The 25,513-nt window shown below is 37.2% G+C and overlaps 1 protein-coding gene across 3 annotated transcripts in view; it reads right to left on the bottom strand.

Moving 5' to 3' along the window:
* LOC110203206 (disintegrin and metalloproteinase domain-containing protein 2) overlaps nt 1-24,217 on the bottom strand; it is a 145,540-nt gene extending 121,323 nt beyond the window's left edge. For all 3 annotated transcript variants that reach the window (XM_020979691.2, XM_020979693.2, XM_020979694.2), the window contains exons 1-2: nt 24,091-24,217; nt 4,838-4,917 (exon numbers count right to left, since the gene is read on the bottom strand). In XM_020979691.2, the coding sequence (XP_020835350.1) occupies nt 4,838-4,917; nt 24,091-24,136 (126 nt within the window). In that variant the 5' untranslated portion in view covers nt 24,137-24,217. The remainder of the gene's footprint in view (nt 1-4,837; nt 4,918-24,090) is intronic.
* Nucleotides 24,218-25,513: the final 1,296 nt, after the last annotated feature.

The raw sequence follows: 25,513 nt of genomic DNA, 5'->3' as shown, positions 1-25,513 counted from the left end.
TCCCTTCCACCTACTTTATATTTCTCTTGCATGTTCTGGTTTTATATGTTGTCTCTCTAACTGTAATGTAAGCTCCTTGATGGTGTCTCAATTGAAGGACAGCTTAGTGGCTAGCAGGCCTGACTCCCTTGTGTTCATATACATTCTCCAAGGTCAGTTATATAGAAGATAAAAGCAGCTACATGACAAAATCAATTATAGCACAAAATCAATTACTTGTAAATAAGATCAATAAGAAAATGACACAGGGGAAGCAAGGTGGCAGAGTGGATAGAGCACCAGCCCTGAAGTCAGGAGGACCTGAGTTCAAATCTGGCCTCATACCAAACACTTGACACTTACTAGCCGTGTGACCCTGGGCAAGTCAATTAACCTCAATTGCCTAAAAAAAAAATGACACAAGATCAAGCTTAATCTTCTCAATGGCAAGAACTAGTTTTGCTTTTTCTTTGTATCTGCAGCACTAAGCACAATGTCTGGCACATAGTAAGTACTTAAGAATTTACTGATCAACTGATTTTTAAATTTTTATATTTATTATATTTTTGTAATTTTTATTCATCTTAAATACAAAATGAGAAATGTAAAAAGAACATTTACATGTATAGCAGAACACAGGAGAGGATTCAATATAAAACAATGAATTTCCATTTCAAGAAAATCTATATAATAAATACTACACATTGTTTTCAGAGACATCCGACTTTTCTTTGTTTCCTTCTAGGTTTTCTTTTCTTCTCTGCTGTGTACTTTTTATTTTATTTTTTTCCATCCCTCCTCACCCCTGCTAAAGAAGGCTACAATTAAACATGGATATATACACATACATATAGATATCTATAAACATATATATACATAAATACATATATAGATATAGATACACACACACTCATATACACATGTATGTAAAACCATTCTACTTTTCATCTCTTTCTCTGGAGGTAGACAGCATCTTCCTTCATTAATCCAAGTCTTTCCATGTTTTTCTAAAACAAGCATCTCATCATTTCCTACACCACAGCAGTATTCCAACAAAATCACATCCTGAGAGCCTGTGAAAGTTTCTTCCCAATTTTCTGTATTCCTTCTATTCTTAGATATGTTGGTTTTATTTATACTAGAAATTTTTAATTTAAAATAATCAAAATTATCCATTTTACACTTCAACAATACTCTCCCCTTATAATATAGTTCAAGGTCTGATCTTTTTTCCTGGTTTCTTTGAAATTACTAACCTTTTGTCTTCCCAAATGAACTTTGTTATCATTTTTCTAACTCAGTAAGGTAATTTTTCACTAATTGGGATGACATTGACTAAATTGATTAGGTAAAATGGTCATTTTTTTATTATATTGGCTTTACCTACCCCTGAACAATAAACATTAGTCCAATTATTTAAGTCTGACTGTATTTGTATAAAAAGCATTTTATGTTCATATTAGTGTATTTTTTTTGTCTGTTTTGGTAAGTATACTCTCAGGTATTTTATACTTTCTAGTTATTTTAAATGGTCTAAAACAATACTGATGACAATAGTGTAGTATTCCTATTTTCCCTTTTAATTAAATCTATTTTAACTTTAACTTTGTCTGAGATCATGATTACTACCCCTACTTTTTTACATAATAAATTCAGCTCCAGTCCTTTTTTTTTTTAATCTTTGTATGTAGCTCTCATTTTTATTGTTTCCTGAATACAACATATTGTTGAATTCAAATTTTTAATATGCTATTTCTGCTTATGGACGAATTCATCCCATTCACAGTCTAAGTTACAATTACTTGTGCATTTCCCTCCTTCCTGTTCTTCCTCACTATCCTTCTCACTCTATTTACCCTATCCCTCCTCACTCCTCATAAAATACTTTTTATACAAATAAACTCAGACTTAATTGGAGTAATACTTATTGTTCATGTGTAGGTAAAGCCAATATAATAAAAACATGACAATTTTACTTAATCAATTTATTCAATGCCATCCCAATTAAATTACTAAAAAATTATCTTACTTCTCTAATCTACTTCTATCCACTACCTTGCCCTCCCATTCTTTGACCTACCCACCCCTAGAAGAGTCCCTCCCTCATCCTCTCCCCCCAACTTATCCCCTATCCCTCTCATTTCTTTCCGAATTTAGAAGACTTTTATACTCTTCTAGATTTATATGTTGTTCCCTGTTTAACCCATTCCTGATGAGAGCACAGTTCTAGCACTACCCAGTCTCTATCCCCACTTGCTTCTTCTGTATCAGTTCTTCCTTTCATGCTTCATTTGCATGAGATAAATACTCCTTTTTATTTCTCCCTACACATTTTTATTTTTCTAGAATCCCTCCATTGTACACAGCTCAGCTGAAGCTTTTCTTTACAACTACCCAAATAATAGTGACAATCATAAAAGTACTGATAACATTTTCACATATAAGAAGCAAACAATTTGACCTTATTGAGTCCCTTACGATTGGTCTTTAATGTTTACATTAAAGCTGCTGTTTTGGTCACAAATACCTAAAAGTCTTTCAGTTCGTTAAACGTCCATTTCTTTTTCATTCGGGATTATATACTTAACTTTGCTGAGTAATGCCAGCTCTTTGCTCTATGGAATATAGTACTCCCAGACCTATGATCCTTCAATGTAATAGCTGCTAGGTCTTATGTAATCCTTATTGTAGCTCTATATTTAAATTTAAATTTCTTGTTACTTGCAACATTTTCTACTTAACCTGGGAGCTTTGAAACTTGACTATGACATTCCTATAAGTTTTCCTTCTGGGATCTCTTTCAGGTGGTGATTAGTGGATATCTTTTTCTATTTCTGCTTTAGCTTCTTGTTTTAGAACGTCAGGACAATTTTCCTTGATAATTTGTTGTAATACTGATTGTATCAAGATTCTTTTTTTTCAGACATACCTTTCAGGCAGTCCAACTATTCTTATACTGTCTCTCCTTGATCTGTTCTCCACATCAGTTGTTTTTCTGATGAGATGTTTCACATTCTCTCCTTTTTTTTTTATTCTTTTGGTTGTTTTATTATTTCTTGGTGTCATAATGTCATTAGCTTCCCTTTGCCTAATTCTAGTTTTCAAGGAATTATTTTCTTCCTCAAGTTTTTGATTCTCTATTTCCAGTTGGTTGACTTTCTTTTCATTATTTTCTTTATTTTCTTGGATTGCTCTTATTTTTTTCCCAATTTTTCCTCAATCTTGCCTATTTGATTTTTAAGGTCCTTTTTAAGTTCGTCCAAAAACTCTTTTTGGGCTTGGGAAGATTTGACATTTCACACTGAAAAATGAGTGAATTTTTTAGCTCCACTATCTTCCTCTGAATATGATCCCAGCTCCCTATCACCATAGTAGCTGTCTGTGGTTGGGTTCTTTCTCCTTTGCTTACTCATGTTTATTGTTATTTTGTTTTATTTTGTTTTTAGCAGCTATTAATATGACCAAGTTCTAGACCTGAGATATAAGGAATGATGCCTCAAGCCTCAGGTCCTTCTTAGTATTATTTCTGGGCTCTGTCCTGAGGCACTTTGGACACTCTTCTCCACAGCTAGGGCATCCAGCCACACTGTCACACAAACCAAACACTCTTGCTCCTTGTAGTCCCTCTGGTGGCTACAAACTACAGCTCTCCTCTCTGCACTGGAACTGAAATCAGGGACTTCGCTCTCCTGCAAGTGTCCACAGCCAGCAGGGTCCCCACCCTTCTGCTATGCACTCACCAGGCCTATGCTAGCTCCTCTTGGGATGGGTCAGGTCAGCACAGCTGTGCTTGGCATCCCCCTACAATTCAAGTTCCTTCAATCCTCTCCTACTCAACTGTCAGACCCTCCACAGTGTCTGTGAGGTGAAAGTTCCTGAGGCTGAGACTGCCTCCCAACCCCAGATGGCCCCAGGGCTTGTTGTTTGTTGATTCCCTAGAGTCAGGAGGTATTTGTACTTCACTTAGGCCCAACCTCTGCCCCTGGAGGCCAACTCTTTCCTCAGGTCTTCTCAAGTTGTCTTAGGAGGACATTGCTTTGCCCCAGTCTCCTGTTCATTTCTGCTGCTTCATGTTCTCTCTGAGGCAATGTTCTGTCTGTTTTTGTGAGAAAATTTGGAGAGCCGAAAGTTTTCTGACCTACTCTTCAATCTTCCCAGAATCCTGATTAACTGATTTTTAAAATAGCTCTATAAGGTTTGCTTGTCAAATTCAACCCTGTTCAGAGATATACACAGTTTTAGAGTTTTTTTTAAAATATAATTGCTGTTTATGTAGCCTTTTTAACATATTTTTCATCAATATGGTTTGGAGTTACTATGTTCAATAACTTATGAAAGAAGGTTTAAAAAAAATAATGTGTAAAATAAGCCTTGCCTCATTTGGACCACTTACTATTATCCTAATAGCAGCTTATTCCTAATTACAGGTGAAATACCCAAGAGAAAATAATTATAGATTCTTAAATATAAGAATGGCAAACTGAAACATAAAGTAACAACAAAAATATAATGATTTCATTTGAATTTCAGTTTTCTTGTAACTGTTTGTTAGGTGGACTAACTAGTCACAATGCAATTTTCCTACTCTTCTACTCATGGGGAAAAAATTTCTGGTTATTGAACTTTCTCATTCCTTGGATTCTGGACAAAAGGAAGTATACTGCACATCAATGTTTCAAGTGCTGAATTATTCTAAAAGAATATATTTTATAATGTCTCAAGTTTCTTTAATAAGTGTCAATAAACAACTTTAGTTACTCCATAATTACCAAGTTTCTTTGATGTAAAACAAAATATATATGCAACTCATCACAAAATATGTATTCTATAAATTATAATAATTCCATTGCTTAATTACATATTTTGGTTCCAAAAGTTCACTTGATGGTGGTGAGATCTTTAGTGGAACTGTGATTGATAGAAACGTCTGATGAGAACCTAAAAGAGGTTAAAAGAAAACAACTGTTACTTTTTTGTACAGTAGAGAAGCATCATGGAGTAGCAGAAAAAAAGATTGCTGAAATCATGGAAGATTTGGTTCAAGTTTCACCTTTGTCTCATACTGGTTGTGTGACCCTCGGCAAGTCACTTAGAGTCATTCGAGTCTCAATACTTTAGGCCACTCTCTAAGACTAGATGTTGCAAAGAAGGTATTGACCAGCTTTGGGAGATGGAATGAACTCACTTAGAAGGTTAGTATAACAATGAAATCACAGATTTTGTTTCTATCCCTAATTGTATAACAATATGATCAATAACTAATGATTTTGCATTTTCCTTTTTCTAAAAACCAATTCCAGAACTATTTAACTCAATTTAGTTTTGTTTTGTGCAGGGAAGGAGGAGGGGATGGAGTTGACCTATTCTTTTGATTTCATTGGCACAGGGACCTTTGCATAACTCCCCTCCACTAAAATCTAGATGCAACTGTGCTCCAATTCAGTCTTAGAGACTGACAGACTTGCCTAACATCATCCCATATGTGTGAAAGGTAGAACCTGAACCCAGATCCTCTTCGGTGGACAGAAAGACTAGCACTCTCTCTTTTCTCTCTCTTTCTCCTGTTCCATCTCATGTCATTGTTCAGCTCAATTTCAAAGCACCCCATCAAAAAAAGTCCCTTTGGTCTCACTCTCATTCTTTCATCAGTCTTTGTATACCTGGGCAATCTTAGGCAAGTCATTTCAAAACTCTGGGCCTCAGGTTCTTCATCTCCAAAATGATTAGTCTGGACCAGATGATCTCTCATTTTTTCCAACTCTAAAATATTATAATCCTAGGCTTTTCTGCCTTTTTAAGACCTGTTTTTAAATATATGTTTATAAAATGAAAAGTTTCTTTTTCCCTTCTGTACTCTATATCAAGTAATTTATTTCTTATTAAGGAAAAAATTGTATTGTCTTAAAGATTTCCTCTATGGCTACATGCAAAATATGTACCAGTTTTTATGACAGAGAGAATGACATGTACATTTTCAAAGTGAGGCTGTAAAGCTTTAGGATTCCTTTAATTCTTTTGTCTTTTTCTATAACCATCAGAAGCCTTAATAGAATAGTCTGCTTACTTTATAAAATGCACTAAACATTCCCAAAAGGCAACAACTAGCTGCTTCTGTCTCTTTATATGTTGCTTTAACACTTTTCTCTGGGCTTTCTATACTGTGAGGTTCTAAAGAAATACTGGCTGCTTTTTTTTGGGAGGGGTGAGTGGGGGACTGCCTTTTCTGAATGAAAACATTTTTGTTACAGTAGAAGCTAGACCAGGAACTTGCTAGAGTACCCATTTGTGTGCTCCAGTAACTCCTTAATAGGGCTATAGATACTCTGTAACCAAATAAAACAGCCCCCTCAGGAAATTTAGAGGAACAGAAAAGTAAACAGATATGAAGAAGGAAAAAAGAAAGACCAATAAGTAGAGACAGAGGAGAGCTAACCAATTTTTCTCCCTTCTCAACCCGGCCTAGTGGAAGCAAGTAATGCTCCTTCCATTTTTACCATCCAGGAATAAGTAACCTTGGTCTCCTATGTGATGTTTTCTAAAGTCCCAAAGCCACTGTTAGCAATTATGGTTGGTGTTTCAAAATACTGCTCCAACTTTGAAAAATATATGAAACAAACAGAATTATGGCAATACCTAGGACTTAAGAAAACTCTTTTTGTATAATTTGAGGGACCATGAACCTAACATAAAAATTCACAATGAACTTCTCAGGATTATTATGGGATTTCCTAAAATGGAATTTTGTAATTGTAAATGAAATGGAAGAAGGGGCAGCATTGATCAAAGAGGAACTTATCAATTGAGTGCCCCCCTCTTCCTCTCTCCACTGGTTCATCTGATGGTGTAAGTAGCAGGTAACACAAACAACAAAGCATTATGGCCTTAAAGGAAATGAAAAGCAATTACACTTCATAACTTCTCCAATTTCTTGCACTAGAGGGGGGCAGAGACTTTGATTGCCTGAAGGACCAGCCATGACCCTGGTGCCTTTAAGAGAGCAACACATTCTCCAAAAAAGTCAATCAAGGCAGAAGACAAGTATGAGGAAAGTAAACTCTGGCAGGAGAGATGGTAGCTAGCTTTAGAGGAAGAACGCAGCTGTTGAGGGAAACCCTCTTTGCCATTTTCCTTGTATCTCTACCACATGGTAGCATCCTTCCATTCAGAAGGTATTAGATATTCTGGTCATATGTGTTGCCTACATGTAAGTCATATTACCAGTGTAATCTACTTATGTGTTACTCTTCCCACTGATGCTATGTATATTTATGGGAGACCATACCCAGGATTATAGGGAGGATGTTTTCTACTGTTTTTATAATACCATCTGTAATGGGTCAGAACTGATCCAACCAGTCAAGTGACTGAGGTCTAAGAGTAGAACAAAATGAGACACTCTTAGGTCATTCAAGAGTTAACAAAATGAGATTTACTTAACTATAGCAGAGAAAGGACATTCAAAGCAGGCAAATGAAATTCACTGAGGATACAGCCTTGATTCATCTAAGTCCAGCTCTCTTCTACCTCTCTTGGTTATTCTGGTCTCTAGAAATTTAAAGAAAAAGCTCTAGGCCCTCATCTCATGGCTGTTTTTGCAGTCAGACACAATAAGCCCTTCAATATTTTTTTAAGGAAAAACTAGTCTAATTTGCATAGCATTAGGTTTTAGGATATTGCTCAAACCATACCAAACTCCTTGGTGGCAAGGTCTAAAGTTCTTTTAGAGCAAGGGCTCTTAACCCTGGTTCTTAACCTAGATTTCACAGTGGTTCCATGGACCTGAGTGAGAAATAATACATCTTTATTTCCTCTAATACATAACTAAAAGTTAAGATTTCTTTCAGTTATCTGAATACATTATTCTAAAAGGGGGTCTACAGGCTTCACCAAACTGTTCAAGAAATATATGACACAAAAATATAGTTCAGAAATTCTTTTCTAAAGGATCTCCTACCACTTAACTTGACTGTAGGTCTTTTGCTAGACAACCTCAACCTCAGGGATGCAAAAAGCCTGACAAACTCACTCCCTCTAGAGCAGGGAAGGGAAAGGGTAACCAAATCTCTACTCCTTTAGAAGTCTCTACTAAGGGGCTGCCCCAGTTTATTCTCCCCCAAAGCACATCACTTTCTAAAACAGCTCTTTGGTATTCTAAATCCCTTCTGGGGAAGAATTGTCTAGTGACAACTGGGTACTAATAACAGCTAACGATGAAAGTTTACAAAATGAGCTAAAGAAGGAAATGGCAAAGGACTCCAGTATCTTTGCAAAGAAAACTCCAAATGGTGTCACAAAGAGCCAGAGTGAAATGACCAAACATTTATATAGTACTTTGTATGTGCCAGTCACATGTTGAATCTTCACAACAACCCTGGGAGGTAAATGCTATTTATCCCCATTTAACAAATGAGTAAATTGAGACAAACAGAGGTTAAATGATTTGCCCAAGATCAGTCATACAGTTTGTAAGTGTCTGAGGCTGGATATGAACTCAGGTCTTCCTGATTCTAAGCCCAGCACTCTGTACACATAGCAACCTAATTACCATACTGACAGTAATGTAGAAAGCCCCCATCAGTTCCTAGTAAGCAGGTTATGCTCCTGCCTTTGCCACTGTTTATTGTCTGTGTCTACTCTGCTGGGGTATGTCTCTGCCCAGAGACACTCAAATCCTATACAAAAGCTACCCAGGGCCTGAGCACCTGTGACAACCACTGTTCCAATGTGAAGGAAAACGCTGTTAGAAATTGGCTACCCTCCTATGCCAGGGACTCAGTGCTCATAAGCTACTACTATTCCTCTGTGCTAAGGCAGAGGCACTGTCATGCCAGGCATCTGACTCTGCCCCTTATGCTAAGGTTAAGCTCTGCCATCGGATTAACAATGACAATATGGGGATCTGATTATTCCTGCACACCAGGGGCCAGTGCTACCGAGGCCTGATTCTCATCCCTATGCCAAAGACAAGCCTTGTCACAGGCCTGAGATCAGCCATGTTGGTCCAAATTTCATCCCTGTCCCATTCTGGGGCACGAATGCTGCAATATGTTATTCTCCCCCCTTATACCATGATCAACCTTTTACGCTTTCTACTGGTCCTGACTCTGCCCCCTGTTCAAGATGCCATGTTGCCCCATTATACCACGGCTGAGCATTGCCACAGATGTGAACATGGCTATGCTGCCACTTCTGCCCTGTGCTAGGGCAAGAGTGCTGCCAATGGCACTATTGCTTTTGGGCCTTGAGCTCTGACCCTCCAAGATGGAGCCTCATGATGACCACTGAGGCAGAGCCTGAGCACTGCTTCTCTGTCCTACTCCTACCTCTACGTCAGAGCTTCCAGAGCTAAGATTTCTTTATTAACCATTATCATTCAATATTTCTCTATCACATATAACCCGAGAACCAATTCTTATTTTTTTAAAGGCATTTGGGGTAAGTGACTTGCCCAGGGTCACAAAGCTAGTAAGTGTCAAGTATTCAGTCTGAGGCCAGATTTGACACAGGCCTGGTGCTCTACCCACTGTGCCACCTAGCTGCCCCTCCAGAAGCAATTCTTGGCCCTCACTGGGAATTGCAATCCCTCTACCGTTCACTACTTTCTCAGATTATCACTCCTACTCTGGCTATACTTTTTTCTCTTTCCAATCTTGGTTTAATCATTTTTTTCAACTTGAAGCTATTCTCTACTCTCAAATCCCATCATCTTGTCCTATCAAAGTTTATGCCTTGACAAATTCTGTTGCTCAGTCATTTCTTTGGGTCTGATTCTTCATGATAACATTTGGGGTTTTCTTAGCAAAAGATATTGGAGTGGTTTGCCATTTTTTTCTCCAGCTCATTTTACAGATGAGAAACTGAGGTAAATAGGGCTAAGTGACTTGCCCAGGGTCACATAGTAACTGTCTGAGGCTAGATTTGAACTCATGAAGATGAATCATCCTGACTTCAGCTCCACCAAGCTATCCCTTGACAAACTCTAAACTTTGGATTAATCATGCCATATACTTCTATTGTTACTACTCACACGCTAAAAGAACAGAGCTAGAGGAAGTCATGAAACCACAGGCTGGATCCACTACAAATCTTTCTTATCAAATCTCAACTAGGTCCTCTCTACAACTAGGCAATCCTTTTATTCCTCCCTAATTAATTCATTATGCCACTAACAACAGCAGCTGTTCAAAACATTCTCTTCTCTTTTCAAGTCACCCACAGTATTCTCTACCCCTCTGTCCCTCATTTTGTATAACTCTGAGTTGAGGACCTTGACCAAAAAATCAAGATCATATATCATACTACAAGCTCCCTCTTCTCCCATTATTTTCATCTCACATTCCTTTGACTTTATACCCCACTATCACCATCTTATTTCTGGTTACTGATTGGGAAGGTTAGCCGTCTCCTTGCTAGACAAACACTTACAACATGTACCCTTGAACTCATCCCTTCTAAATATTCTCCAACAGATTTACTATATCATCATTTCTCTCTCTTTCCAATTTTCAGTATCTATTAACTATCTCTAAAGCCTACAAACATGCCCAAGTTTTCAATGTCATCAAAAGAATGTCACTATATATTTTCTGAAGTTTTGATTAACAAAAATATTTTCATTCTCTCCTGATTCCATTACACTGGAAAACAAAATAAAACAAAACTCATAATAAACATGCACGCTTATGTAAAACAAATTCCCTCCCTTTCTCATTTCATATAGCACAATATTCCATGACATTCATATGTCATTTGTTCAGTACTCCAATACCCAGCTGATAAGCAAACCCTTAGTTTTCATCTTTTCAGCTACAAAAAAGATGAAGTAATTATTTTTCATAATATGGTTCCTTGTCTTTTTTCTTTGAATTCTTTGGAGAAGATATAGTAGTGGTATAAAAGAGTATGCATAGTTCAGTGATTATTTTTAGGCAAAGTTTCAAAGTGCTTTCCTGAATGGCTGTACCAACTCACAGTTATACCAAAAATGTATTAGTGAGCCTCTTTACCCACAGCTTCTCCAACACTTGTATTTCTTTCTGACACCTTTACCAATCTTATGGGTGTGAGGTGAAATGTTAAGAGTTGCTTTAATTGGCATTTCTCTAATTATTATTGATATAAAACATCTACAATACATATATATAATTTACACATAGATAGCTTGGTTCTCTTCCTTTAAAAAAATACTTTTTTTTTATTATTTTACTATTAGGGAGTGATTTTTTTCTTATAAATTTGAATCAGTTGCTTATATATCTTAGAAATCAAAACCTTAGCAGAGAAACTCTTGCTGTGGTGGCAGACATCTATAGCATGTGTAGCTGGAGAGGCTGAGGCTAATAGATCACTAAATCTGGCACAAATATGGTGAGCCTTCAGAAGCAGAGGGCCATCTGGCAGCTTAAGAGAGGAGAAACCAAGCTTCTGTGAATGATCAGATTAGGATCAAGGCTATGAGTGGTTGCTGCACTTCCAACTTAGGGAAAAGAGGGAGTGAAAGAGGGAAGAAGAGAGAGAAGAGGAGGAATAAGAGGAGGATGCAGAAAAGCAAGAAAAGGAGAAGAAAACATTTATTAAGCAACTATGTCCTAGGTACTAGGGATACCAACACAAAATTGAGGCAGTACCTGCACTAAAGAGAGAAAGAAGGGAGAGGAGGAAGGGAGAAAGAGTTATTTCAAAGGTTCTTTTCTTCCCTGCTCCTCCCCTCCATTATATGCCTAATTTCTAGTATCAGCTGTATCAGTTTTATTTGTATAAAAAAAAACTCCTAATTTTATGTAATTAAAATTGTCCATTTTGTCATCTGTAATCCTTTCTATTCCTTATTTGCTCATTAATTGTTCTCCTAGCTACAATAAGATACTATGTTCATTTACTTCTGCATGTTTTTTGAATAGTATTTTGCCCCAAATTACATGTCAAGACAATTTTTAGCATTCATTTTTACAAGATTTTGTCGGGTATGATAGATTTCTATGTTCAACTGATTGTGTATATTATTTCATCTTTCAGACAATTACAATGAGAATAAGGTCCAAGTGATGCCCATTATCCTCCCTCCCATCTTTCCCTCCACTGTACTAGGTTTTGTGTACCTCTTCTTGTTAAATAAGTTATCCCATTATACCTCTCCTTTCCTTCTGCATCCAGTGCACTCCTCTTTCTCATCTCTTAATTATTTTTATGTCATTCCCTCAAATTCACCTTATCCTCTATGTATATTCTTTCTAGCTGTGCTATTAGTGGTACAATTTTTAAGAATTACAAGTATCACCTTGTCATGTAGGGATGTAAACAGTTCAGCTCCACTGAATCCCTTATGTTTCTTTTCCCTTTTTTCCCTTATTAGGCTTGTCTGGGGTCTTGATACTGGAGATCAAAATTTTTGTTCAATTTTAGTCTTCTTAGGTAAGTTCGAAATCCTTCTATTCCATTGAGTAACCATTTTTTTCCCTTGAAGTATTATGCTTAATTTCACTGCGTAGGTGATTCTTGGTTGTTGTCCTAGCTCCTTTGCCTTCCAGAATATCACTTTCAATGACCTCCAATCCTTTAATGTTGCAGCTGCTAAGTCCTGTGTAACCCTGGTTGTGGCTCCCCAATATATGAACTGTTTCTTTCTGGCCACTTGCACTATTTTTTCCTTGATCTAATAGTTCCATAATTTGGCTAGAATGTTCCTTGGAGTTTTTATTTTGGAATCTCTTTGCTGAGGTGATCAGTAGATTCTTTCAATGCCTATTTTGCCCTCTGGTTTGAGGATATCAGGGCAGTTTTCCTTGATAATTTCTTTGGTTTTCTTCCTTTTTTTTCCCTTTTTTTTTTCTTCCCTTGATAACTTCTTCAAAAATGCTCTCTAGGTCCTCCTTTTGATTCTAGCTTTCAGATAGTCCAACGATTCTGACATTGTCTCTCCTGAATCTATTTTCCAGGTCAGTTGTTTTTCCAAGGAGGCATTTTATATTTTCTTCTATTTTTTCTTTCTTTTGAATTTGATTCTTGATGTCTCATAGAAATTAGCTTCCACTTGCCCAATTCTAACTTTTAAGGAGGTGTTTTCTTCAGTTAGCTTTTGTACTTCCTTTTCCATTTGGCCAACTGTACATTTTAAGGATTTGTTTTCTTCAGTGGATTTTTGTATCTCCTTTTCCATTTGGCCAATTATACTTTTTAAGTAGTTGTTTTCTTTTTCCAAGCTGTTGACTCTTTCTTCATAATTCTCTTGCATCATTCTCATTTCTTCTTCCAATTTTTCTCTACCTCTCTTATATGATTTTTAAGATCCTTTTTGGGCTCTTCTGGGCTTGAGACCACTTCCTGTTTTTCTCTGGGGTTTTGCCAATAAGTGTCTTAACATCATTGCCCTCTTCTGAGTTTGTATCCTGATCTTCCCTGTCACCACAACTTTCCATGATCAGATTGTTTTGCTATTTTTTGCTCTTTTTTTTTTGGCCTTTTTCCCTTTCTTTTAAATTTCATCTTTGTTCCCTAGGTATCTCAGGCTTCTTGTACCAGGAGCTTCAGACTCTGGCTGTTCACCTGGCACTACAGTGATGTTACCCTGAGACCCACGGGGGACCCTTATGTCTGGTGCTGCACTGAGGGGGTTGCTGTCACTACTGGATGCCATAGAGATCTGGCAGCTTACCTGGTGCAAAGGCTAGAGTGTGCTGAGGCTGGTGGGCCATTTCTGTGTTTCCCTGGGGCTACACTGAAGCATATACTGGTCTGGCCACTGATGGCTGACTGCTTGCTTAGGCACCTGTAGGGTCGGCATCTACCTGTTTGCCCAGAGCTATGCTGAAGCATGCAGTGGTTCTCTGGGCTGGAGTCTTCCCGTTCCCCTGGCCATGCTGAGGCATTTCTTCCCATTTGCCTCAGCACACACAAGGGAATAGGCAGACTCCCTCTCTGAGAACCTCCACATGTTTCAGTGTAGCCCCATGCAAACAGGCAACCTCTAGAGGCCATGCCTCTGTATATTCTGCATAAAATTTGTTTCATTGATTACTTTTCTATTTTTTAAACTCCTCCAGATTGTTTTGATAATCACCACTTTGTAACATAAAAAATGGTTCTATCAGGCCCCCTTACATCTTTTTTCTTTTTAAGGCAATTGGGGATAAGTGACTTGCCCAGGGTTACACAGCTAGTAAGTGTCAAGTGTTTGGTCTGAGGTCGGACTTGAACTCAAGTCCTCCTAACTTCAGGGCCAGTGCTCTATCTACTGTGCCACCTACCTAGCTGCCCCATCTCTTACATCTTTTAAGAATTATTTTTCTTAAGATTCTTCAGTTTCTGTTCCTCCAAATGAATTTCATTATTTTTTCTTAGGTTTTATAAAGTAATCCTTTGCTAGTTTGATAGGTTGTTGTTCAGTTGTTTCAGTCAGGTCTAACTCTTCATGACCCCACATTTGGGGTTTTCTTGACAGACTAGAGTGGTTTCTATTCCCTTCTTTAGCTCATTTTACAGATTAGGAAACTGAGGCAAACAGGATTATGTGACTTGCCCAGGGTCACATAGCCAGTAAGTATCCGAGTTCAGATTAGAACTCAGGAAGATGAGTCTTTCTGACTCCAGACCTGGTGCTCTATTCACTGTGTGACCTAGATGCCTACTTGGATTGGTACAAAACTGAATAAAGAAAATTAACTAAGATAGTATTGTCATTTTATTATATTGCTTCTGCCAACATTTAAGCAATTCATATTTAGTTACTTAGGTCTGTCTTTATTACCATAAAGTTTTATAGCTGTATTTATATAGTTTCCATATATATATATATATATATATATATATATATATATATATATATATATATATATATATCTCAGTAGATAGACTTCCAATTGCTTTATATCTTGTACAGTCATTCTAAATGGAAATTTTCTGTCTCTTCTGGTGTTCTGTTTGTAACACCCAGAAATGCCAATAGTTTATGTGGATTTAATTTGTACTTTGAATCTTTACTGGTTACTGTTTCAAATAATGCTTAATGGACTCTCTAGTGTTCTCTGAGTAAACCCCCATATCATCAACATACACAGTTTTTATTTCTTCATCTATATTTCTTTAATTTTTCTCATCATTGTTATAATGAACATTTCTAATACTATGTTAAACAGTCATGGTGATAATGGACATTCTTGGGTTAACCCTGATCTTACTGGAAAGACTTCGATTTCTTTTTCTGAGCTAGGATTATTTAAATTCATTTCTTTTGCTATTAAAATCAAGCATTTTATATATACTTATTGAACTATTTCATTTAAATTGTCTTATTTGCATATAATTGGGCAGAATATTTTCTAACTTTTTATTTCTTGTAAATTTTTTTTCCATTTTTGATAGTGGTAATTTTGTTTTCCTCTATTTTTCTTCATATTTACATTACAAAGGAATTTATTAGGATACCTTCTTTTCCAGTCTTTTCAAATAGCTTTAGTAGAATGAAGTTAAATGTTCTTTTGACTGTTCAACAGAATCCACTCATAAATCAATTTTGTCTTGGGTGTTTTTGTTCCTGTAGAAGTTAATTTGTGACTTGTTCAATTTATTTCTGTGATTTCTATTTCCTTTTCTGAGCATTTCATATTTGTGTAAAATACATTCATTTCATTTAATTTGCTTGTTTTATTGGCATACAATTGGGCAAAAAAATTTCTAATATCCTGTATATATTCTTCATTTGTTGTTAAGTTCTTTTCATTTTTAATCCTGATTTCTCTTTATTTTAAAAATGAATTGACTGATGAATTTTCTAAATAAATTTCTAGTTTTATTAATTCAAAACAGTTTTGCTTTCAATGTACTGCTATCTTCATCAACTTCCAGAATATCTATTTTTTAAATCTTTTTTTTTTATTTTAATGTCTTGATCATTGTTGACGAAATTGTTTAGAGATTTTCCCCTAAGGCCTGCTTTGCCTGCATCCTCAAATGTTGTCTGATGAGTGTAATTATCTTAATGAAATTATCTATTTCTATTACTTGTTCTTTGACCCACCTAAAATGTTTTCTCCAATGGCCCATTATTTAACATAAAGTGTATTGCACCAGTAAAAGGTGTGTTTAATTATATCTGTTTTTCTCCATTTGTTTGCTTTTGTAACCTTATATGGCCAATTTTTTCCTGTCATGTACAATATTAATATGTATAGTCCTTTTTATTCCCATCCAATAATCACCTCTCCATTCCTATGAGAAGTATAGGATCAGTTTCTCTTCTAATGTTTTTTATGGTAAGATCTTTAATATCAAGGGTATATCTCCATTCAGAATGTATTGTGGAGTATGGTGTAAGATATTGGTTTCAGCCTAATTTCTGCCAGACTGCTTTCCAGCTTTCGCAGCAGTTTTTATCAAATAGTTTTTTTTCCTAAGTAATTTATGTTTTCCACTTTACCAAACATTGGATTGAGTTCTATTGTTTCTGAATCCCTCTTATCTAGTTTGTTCCACTGATTTAGCTCTCTAATAATTTAACCAGTACCAGATGGTTTTGATGACAGACTGTTTTAATCTAGTCTAAGGTCTGAAAGTGCTATTCCCCCTTTGTCCTTACTTCTTTTCATCATTTCCCTTGATATTTCAGATCTCTTTGTTGTTCTTGTTGTTTTTTTCAATGGTGTTATTATTTTCTCAAGTTCTACAAAGTATCCCCTTGGTAAACTAATTCATATAGCATTAAAAATATAAATAAATTTTGGTAGTACTGTCATTTTTATATTGGAATGGACTCACCATGGGCACTGAATATTCTTTCAGCTCTTCATTATTTCTTTAAGGGAAGCTTTGTAATTTAATCTGAAAAAGTCTTTTGCATGCTTTGTAGGTTGATCCCCAGGTATTTTATGCATTGGCAACACAGCTTCTTTTGCTCTGAGCTACAATTACGGCTTTTCATGCTATTTAACAAGTGATGTTTCTAACTCCTAATAATGGCTTTAATTTCATGTTAATTGGTGATACATTGACCTTTTTCATTTTTGATACTAGTAACTGAGTTTTTTTTTAAATCAAATCAACTAATGGTTTATCTATTTTATTGGGTTTCTTTTTCATGAAACTAGCTCCTAGTTTTATTAATTCAATGGGTTTTTAACTTTCAACTTTATTAATCTCTCCTTTGATTTTTCAAGATTTTCATTTTGGTGTTTAATTAGAGATTTTTAATTTGTTTTTTTTTCTAGTTCTTTTGTTGCAATGCCCAATTAACTTACCTGCTTTGTCTCTCTTTTATTGGTGGGCACACTTAAAGATATAAATCTAAGCATTGCTTTGGCTGCATCCCACAAATTTTGGAATGTTATCTCACTGCTGTCATCCTCTTTAATGAAATTGTTGTTTTTCATTTGTCCTTTGACTCATTCATTCTTTAGGATTATTTTATTTCTAATTAGCTTTTAATCCATCTTTCCATGACCATTTATTAAAGGTAATTATTACATTATGGTATGAAAATGGTGCATTTAATATTTTCACTTTTCTGCATTTGGTTGTGAGTTTTTTATGCCCTAATACATGGTCAATTTTTGTGAAGGTGCCATATACAGCTCAGAAAAATGTACACTTTTTTGTATTCCCATTCAGTTTCCTATAGAGGTCTAACATATCTACCTTTTCTAAAATTCTAGTCATCTCTTTGATTTCTTTCTTATTTATGCTTAAATTTTTATGGTTCTGAGGGGAAACTTGAGGTCCCCCACTAGTATAATTTTACTCTCTATTTCTTCCTGTAATTCATTTGACTTTCTAAAAAATAATTTGGATGCTAAGCCATTTGGTGTATATATGTATTTGTATTGTTCATTGTCTCTGATGCTTTATAGCAAGATATGCAGTTTCCCTTCTAACACCTTTTAATTAGGTGTATTTTTGCTTTGGGGCCCCTAAGGGGCACAGTAGATATAGTGCTAGGCCTGGAGTCAAGAAGACTTGAGTTCAAATCAGCCTCAGACACTTACTAGCTGTGTGACCCTGGGCAAGTTACTTCATTCTGTTTGCCTCCGCTTCCTTATCTGTAAAATGAGCTGCAGAAAGAAATGGCAAAGCACTCTAGTATCTTTTCCAAGAAAACCCCTAAAGGGGATCACAGAATCAGACATGAATGAAAATTAAATACTTTTTTGCTTTTGTTTTGTCTGAGATAAAGATTGCTACCCCTCCTTTTTTTTTTTTTTTACTTCAGCTGAAGCATAACAGATTCTGCTGTAGCCCCTTATTGCTACTCTGTGGATTTCTGTTTCAAGTGTGTTTCTGGTAAACAACGTATTATAGGATTCTAGTTTTTGATCCACTCCACTATCTATTTCCATTTTATTGGAGAGTTCATCCCATTCACATTCAGTTATGATTACTGTGCATTCCCTCCATCCTATTTTCTTCTGTTTATCCTTCTCTCTTTTTTTATCCTGTCCCTCTCTAAAGCTTGTTTTGCTTCTGACCACAGCCTTTTATCTGCCCTCCTTCTATCATCTATTTCCTTTCCCTTGTCCCCCTCCCCTCCTACTTCCCTGATGGGTAAGACAGATTTCTATTACCAACTCTGTGTATGAACATATATACACACACACACACACACACACACACACACATACATATATATATATATTCATATTCATATATATGTGTGTATAAATACATACATATATACACACACACATATATATATATATATGTATATACCCTTTTCGAACGAATTTTGATGTGTTATGTTCAAGCATTGTTCACTTCCTCCATACCATTTTCTCCTCCCTTGTAAAAGCTCTTCCTTGTGCACCTTTCATGTGAGATAATTTTTCCCATTCTTCCCCTCCCTTCCCCCTTCTCCAACTGCATCCTTTTTTCTTCCTTATCCATTTTTTTACATCATCCCAACATATGTGACTCACTCCTGTGCCTTCTATGTAGAATCTTCTAACTTCCTTACAATAAATTCTTAGAAAATAAATGTAGGGAACTAATACTAGAATTTATGGCCTTCACAATAATAGTCTTCACACAAATTGTTCCATACAGAAAGGTGAACAGTTTAACCTTATTGAGCGCCTTATGACATCTCTTTTATATTTACCTTTTTATGTTTCTCTTAAGTCTTGTATTTGAAAGTCAGATTTTCTATTCAGCTCTGGTCTTTTCATCAGGAATGTCCAAAAGTCCTTTATTTCATTAAATATTCACTTTCATCCCTGGAAGAATTCTACTCCATTTTGCTGGGTAGGTTATTCTTGGTTGTTATCCCAGTTCTTTTGCTTTCCAAAATATATTCCAAGCCTCTCTACTCTTTCAATGTGGTAGCTCCTAAATCTTGTGCTCTTGGGTGGCTCCACACTATTTTGATTTTTTTTTCTTTCTTACTGCTTTTGAAGCATTTTCTCTTTGACCTGGGAGCTCTGGAATTTGGTTATAATATTCCTGGGAGCATTCATTTTGAGATCTCTTTCAGGTGGTGACTGGCAGATTCTATGATTTCTATTCTAAGATTTCAGGGCAGTTTTCCTTGCTCCCATTTCTGTTAATGTGTACACATAAATTCTAGTATTTGTTCCCTATTAAACCTCTTTCCTCCTTCTATTCTGATTTCTCTCTTGAACATTCTGTTGCATCTCATGCTCTCTGGAATCCACAGGATTCTGTTTCATCAGGTATTGGTTGAATTTCCTTCATCTTGCAATATCTTTTTGAAGAAATGTGTAGTCATTTAGATGTTTTAATAGCATCTTCCCATCTTTTCTAAAATATCCCCCTTGCTGATATATTTCAGTGACTCCCTAACTTTACTAGGAACAAACATAAATTCCTCTATTTGACATTTAATGCTCTCCACAATCTAGCCATTTCTCACATCTTTACCATCTCCTTAAATATTACTGCTTTTGGGGCAGCTAGGTGGCTCAGTGGATAGAGCACCACCCCTGGACTCAGAAGGACCTGAGTTCAAATCCGGCCCCAGACACATAACACTTACTAGCTGTGTGACCCTGGGCAAGTCACTTAACCCCACTGCCTAGCCAAAAAAAAAAAATTAGAAAAATAAACATTACTGCTTTCCATGCACTCTTTGGTCTAGCCATACTTGCCTACTTAATGTTCCTTACACACGGTATTACATTGATGGACCTACTTGAATGCTGTCTAGAGTGCTTTCTCCTCATTTCTTCTCTCTTAAACTCCATGTTTCTCTCACGACTGAGCTCAACCACCACCATCCATCCACAGGAAGATTTTCTCAGTACCCTTAAGCAGCTACTGTATTTTTTTTTACTAATTTATTTTGATTTATCAACAATCACTTCCATATGCTTCTGAGATTAAAATTTTTCTCCCCCTTCCTCCCCACTACCCTCCCCACGACGGTGCACAATCTGATATAGTCTATACATATACATTCCTATTAAACATTTTCACATTAGTGATGTTGTAAGTAAGAATTAGAACCAATTGGAGGAACCAGCAGAAAGAGGAAACAAAACTCACAGGAGAGAAAAAAAATAGCAATTCAACTGCCATAGTTCTTTCTTTGGATGTGGATAGCATTTTCCATCACGAGGCCTTTGGAGATGTCTTACATCCTTGTATTGCTGCAAAGGGTTCAGTTTATCAATATTAGTCATCGCACAACCTGTCTGTTATTGTGTACAAATGTTCTCTTGGTTCTGCTCACTTCACTCAGCATCAGACCATATAAGTCTTTTTCTGAACTCAGCCTGTTCATCATTTCTTATAGCACAACAGTATTCCATTACATGCATATACCACAACTTGCTCAGCCATTCCCCAATTGATGGGCATCCCCTCAATTTCCAATTCTTTGTCACCACAGAAAGAGCTGCTATGAACATTTTTGTACATGTGGGTCCTTTTCCCATCTGTATGATCTCTCTGGGATATAGCCCTAGAAGTGCTACTGCTGGGTCAAACGAATGTATTCTCTTTTAAGAATGACTTATGTATATGTGACTTCCCCATTGGACTATAAACTCCTTGACGGCAGAGACTATTTTCACTCTTTAAGTACACATTACGTACAGCTGTAACATTCTGCTATTAGAGTCTAAGAAGAATCTTTTTTTTTAAAGAAATAGAACTTGCATTTAATAGACTTACAATGGTAGAGACAACATAAAAATTATATCAATAACGAAACTTTAAAGCATGACCAAGCAGTGAAAAGAACTGCGAATATAGTCTGGAGAAGTGATTTTCCTTAAGCATTGATGTGACCGTATCATTACTCTCCTCAATAAATTCCTATGGCTCCTTTTTGCCTCTAGGACAGGAGTTCTGAATTCTTAACAGAAGTCCGTGAACTTAAAGTGTATATATATATATATATATATATATATATATATATATATATATATATATATATATATATATATATATATATATATACATACAACATATATACACACACACGTATATATATGTATATATACATACAAACACATATATACACACACATACATATGTACTTTGATTACTATACTTCAATATAATTTCTTTCCTTTGTATTTTATATGTACTTTGGTTAGTATACTTCAATATAATTTCTTTCCTTTGTATTTTATTCTATGCCATTAGAAAAAGTTATCCTGAGAAGAAGACCACAGGTTTCACCAGACTGCCAAAGTAGTCCATAGCACAAAAAAGTTTGAAAAGCCCTCCCTGAGGATAAAATACAATCTCTCCTGCTTCTTTTTCAGAGACTTTCACTCTATTCCCAATCTATCCTTCTAACCTCATTATAAACTACTCCACTTTTGCACTGGTTAGTCCTCATACCTAGAACGTATTCCCCACCCCACCCACGACCTCTGCCTCACAGAATCTCTTTCTATCAAGATCTAACTGAAGACTACCTTTTAAAATTTTTATTTTACTATTTGTATTAAAACTCATAAAAATTTCCAAATATTCCAAGCCACGAAGCCCATTTGAAAGACTCATTGGTGAAGACTGATTACTCTATGCCTGCTTGAGTGGTTCAGATAGTGAGAGCTGGTAAAGAAAGATCCTGGTCTTCTTGTTCCAGCTTCAATAAAGACGATGTGCAGGTCCAACCTCCCTTCAAACTGAAGGGAAAGACTGGAAAGAAGCCCACATGTAGAAAGCGATCCATTCAATCATGCATCTATTTCCAGTTTACTACACTAGACATTTTGGAAAATTTCCCCTTGTTTGAGATCTGGGACTCTTTCTCTTCATTGAGCTATCTGGCTCCCAGAGGCAGAGCTCATTCATCCTGTGGATTATCTGGTATACAGTCTCATGTATATTTTCTCTGATTTCTGTTTGCTATCTGTTTGTATATATGGATTTATCTGCTAGTTGTTATGCATATTCATTATGGAACCAGCATTTGGTAGGAAGGGAGTCAAGCCCTGGATATATACCTTGGGGCACTCTTTCCCTGTTAAGGGATAGTGACCAGGAATATAACTTGAACCTGAAACTTATTTCTCCGAGACTAACAATATTTAAGAGAGCAAATAAATATAATAGTCTCCTAATAGCCCCTCTCTTTGAGAACAGCAGAGTAGCCAGCTTCTGGCCTCAAACTCCTGCCTCCCTTCCTGGCAGGAATCAAAGTCTCCCTTGGAGAAGAACTGGGGGAGAAGACCAGATGCATCTATTCTTGCCTCCCTTCTAGCCACATCCAGACAGACTCATGTAACCAACATGATCAAAACAACACAATTTACCATACATACCCCTGACATGTATACAAAGAATAGGGGGAAAACAAACAGGTTGAATAGAACACCATGACTATCTTATATACACCTTAATGGGGGTTAAAAAGTACATATTAAATATATCAAGGCAGTTCCCACATTGCCCTGCTTTTTAATGTCCTTTTCTGAACTTTCCTTTCCCCTATATCTTTGTTTCACTGATGCTTTCTTTTGTTTTGCTTCAATGTTACTGCCTTCCCCTTTATTCCACTCCCCACAACACTTCCCCTACAAATAAAAATCCACCCTTTATATTATAAGTTTAATTAAGCAAAACAAATCAACAGAATGCTCATGTCTGAAATGTTCTACTCTGCTCTTACAAGTCTATGTTCTCTACGAAGAGATGGGAAGGATGATTTGTTTTCAGTTATACTACTATTTCCACCCAAAAAATCCTGCTACTACCCTCAGTCTGTAAGTAGGAGGCAGCTAGGTGGCTCAGTGGATACAGCTGTACACTTGGAGTCAGGAAGACGTAAATTCAAATGCATCCTCAGATGCTTACTAACTGTATCACCCTGGGCAAGTCACTCAACCTCCCTTTGCCTTAATCTACTTAAGAAGGAAATGGCAAGCCATTGCAAGAAAACCCCATGGACACTGTGGTCCGGAATCACGAAGAATCAGACACTGAACAACAAACTCTTTAACTACCTCGTATTTATTTTCTATTTATCCTGTAAAAGTACGTGTTATTCCCTCCCTCAAGGAAAACGTAAATTCCTTGAGAGCAAGAACTGAGTCAATGTTTAACTCCGCACCCCCAGAGCCTGATACAGCCTGGCCACAAAGCAGGCACTTAATAAATGTCTGTTGTCTGTCACACGAGAATTCCCCCAGTCCCTTGGTCATCAATATCCCCTCTGAAAGTATCTGAAGGTCTTCCACCTGAACATAACAACACCACCTAGCACTGATACTGCAAGGATACCAATGTGCTTTACATCTACCAGGCTATCACATCCTCACCACCTTAGACCAGAATGCAGACCCAGGGGCAGTAGGGGGAAGGGGGAAAGGGGCATTAAGATTTAGGCCCGTGTCAGGATACGATTAGGAAACAGGTGTACCCATGGCAGCTGCGTGCAAGGGGTAGGTGCTGCTTGGGAGATAACTTTTCCGTTATCAGGTCTCAAACAAAGAAGGGTGACGGGCCTGGGGAGAGGGGTAGGGAGAGGGGGAGGGCGACGGATGAGCCAAGGATATCCATTTGTTGCACTGACCAAGACTTCACTTGTTTCCAGCCCTCCCCCCATACACATACATACAGAAACACGCACTACCTCTTCCCCTCCCCCCACCCCCCAAAAAGTTGCCCCGCCCTTGGGCGGGAGCTAAGCCCAGGCCGGGTCGCTAGACTTACCTAAGTCCGTGAGCAGCCCGGAGAGTAGCAACAAAAGAGGAAACATGGCGCCTCCTTCGGACAGATCTGAGAAAGCCACCGTTGTGTGTGTAAAACTGGGCGCGGGGTGGGGGGAAAAAAAGCGGCTTCCGGTGGTCTCGCGAGAGCACGTCGGGATGGGGGCAGGGCGAGCCCTGGAGGCTGCGCGGTGTGGACTTTGAAACTCCCAACTCCCGAGCTCATGCCGCACATGCGCGGTGTGGCTCCCTGCGAAATGGATGGGCTGCTGCTGAGAGTTTTTAAGGTCTGGCTTCCAGGGTCTCCGAGGGGCTGGGGAATGTGGAGGGAGTGCTGTGCTGGAGCCGGTTCAAACGAGGTTGAGCAGGTCGTTAAATTTTCAACATGAGCATTTACCCTGGGAAATCAGGTATATGTAACAAATCACGTAGACTTTACTGCTTTATTGATTGTCTAGACTTCAGAAAGGGATGTTAGTGGTACCATGTGTTAGTGATGCAGATAAAGCTTCAAATATGCCCTGCACTTTCTTTTTTTAAGAAGAACTTGTCAAATGTTTGCCAGCACACCTCTGCAAAACCATTCCTATAGAACTCCTTTAATTTATGAGGCATCTGAGACCCAGAAAAGTGAGGGATGTGACTTACCTAAAACACCAGTGTGACCATGTCACCCATCACTCATAAAGTCCAATAACTCATCATCATCATCATCATCATCACTAGCATCTATATAGAACTTTCACCTTTGGAAGGTGCTTTACAACTACCTCATTTGATCCTCACAGCAACCCCTAGAGGTAGATAATATTAGTATCCCCATTTAAAGATGAGGAAAGTGAGGCAAAGCCTAGCTCACAAAACAGAATTTGAACTCAGGTCTTCTTGACTCCAGGTTCGGCACTCCTGCATCACCTAGCTATACTACCTATTACTTCTAGATCAAATATAAACTCTTATGGCATTTTAAAATCTCCACAATCTAGCCACTCCTATCCTTAGAATCTTCTAACAGGTTATCCGTACCTCCTGACACCACTCTATAGCTATGCTGACTTAATTGCTGTTCTTCACATAAAACACTCCATCAGCCTTCTTCATCCATTTACACTAGCTAGCTATCCCCCATGTGTAGGAATCTATCTTTTCTTAGCTCTGCCTCTCAAAATCCTGGTTTCTTTCAAGATTCTTCTGCAAAGCACCTTCTGTAAAATGCCTTTCCTGATCCTCCAGCTGCTGTTGTCTTCCTTCTAAGTTGACTTTATTTATATATTTTGTATAGAACTATATATGTATGTGGCAAATTTCTCCCCCATTAGAATATAAATTCATTAAAGATATTTTTATATCCCCAGAGCTTCCAGCAGTGCCTGGCACATAGCAGATACTTAATGAATTCTTAGCTGACTGATTTCCACCAAGGAAAC

The sequence above is a fragment of the Phascolarctos cinereus genome, unplaced genomic scaffold (assembly GCF_003287225.1).
Source record: "Phascolarctos cinereus isolate Bilbo 61053 unplaced genomic scaffold, phaCin_HiC Scaffold_2;HRSCAF=192, whole genome shotgun sequence".
NCBI lineage: Eukaryota > Metazoa > Chordata > Mammalia > Diprotodontia > Phascolarctidae > Phascolarctos > Phascolarctos cinereus.
The sequence above is the reverse complement of the archived record's forward strand: the minus strand, read 5'-3'. Positions and strand labels throughout refer to the sequence as shown.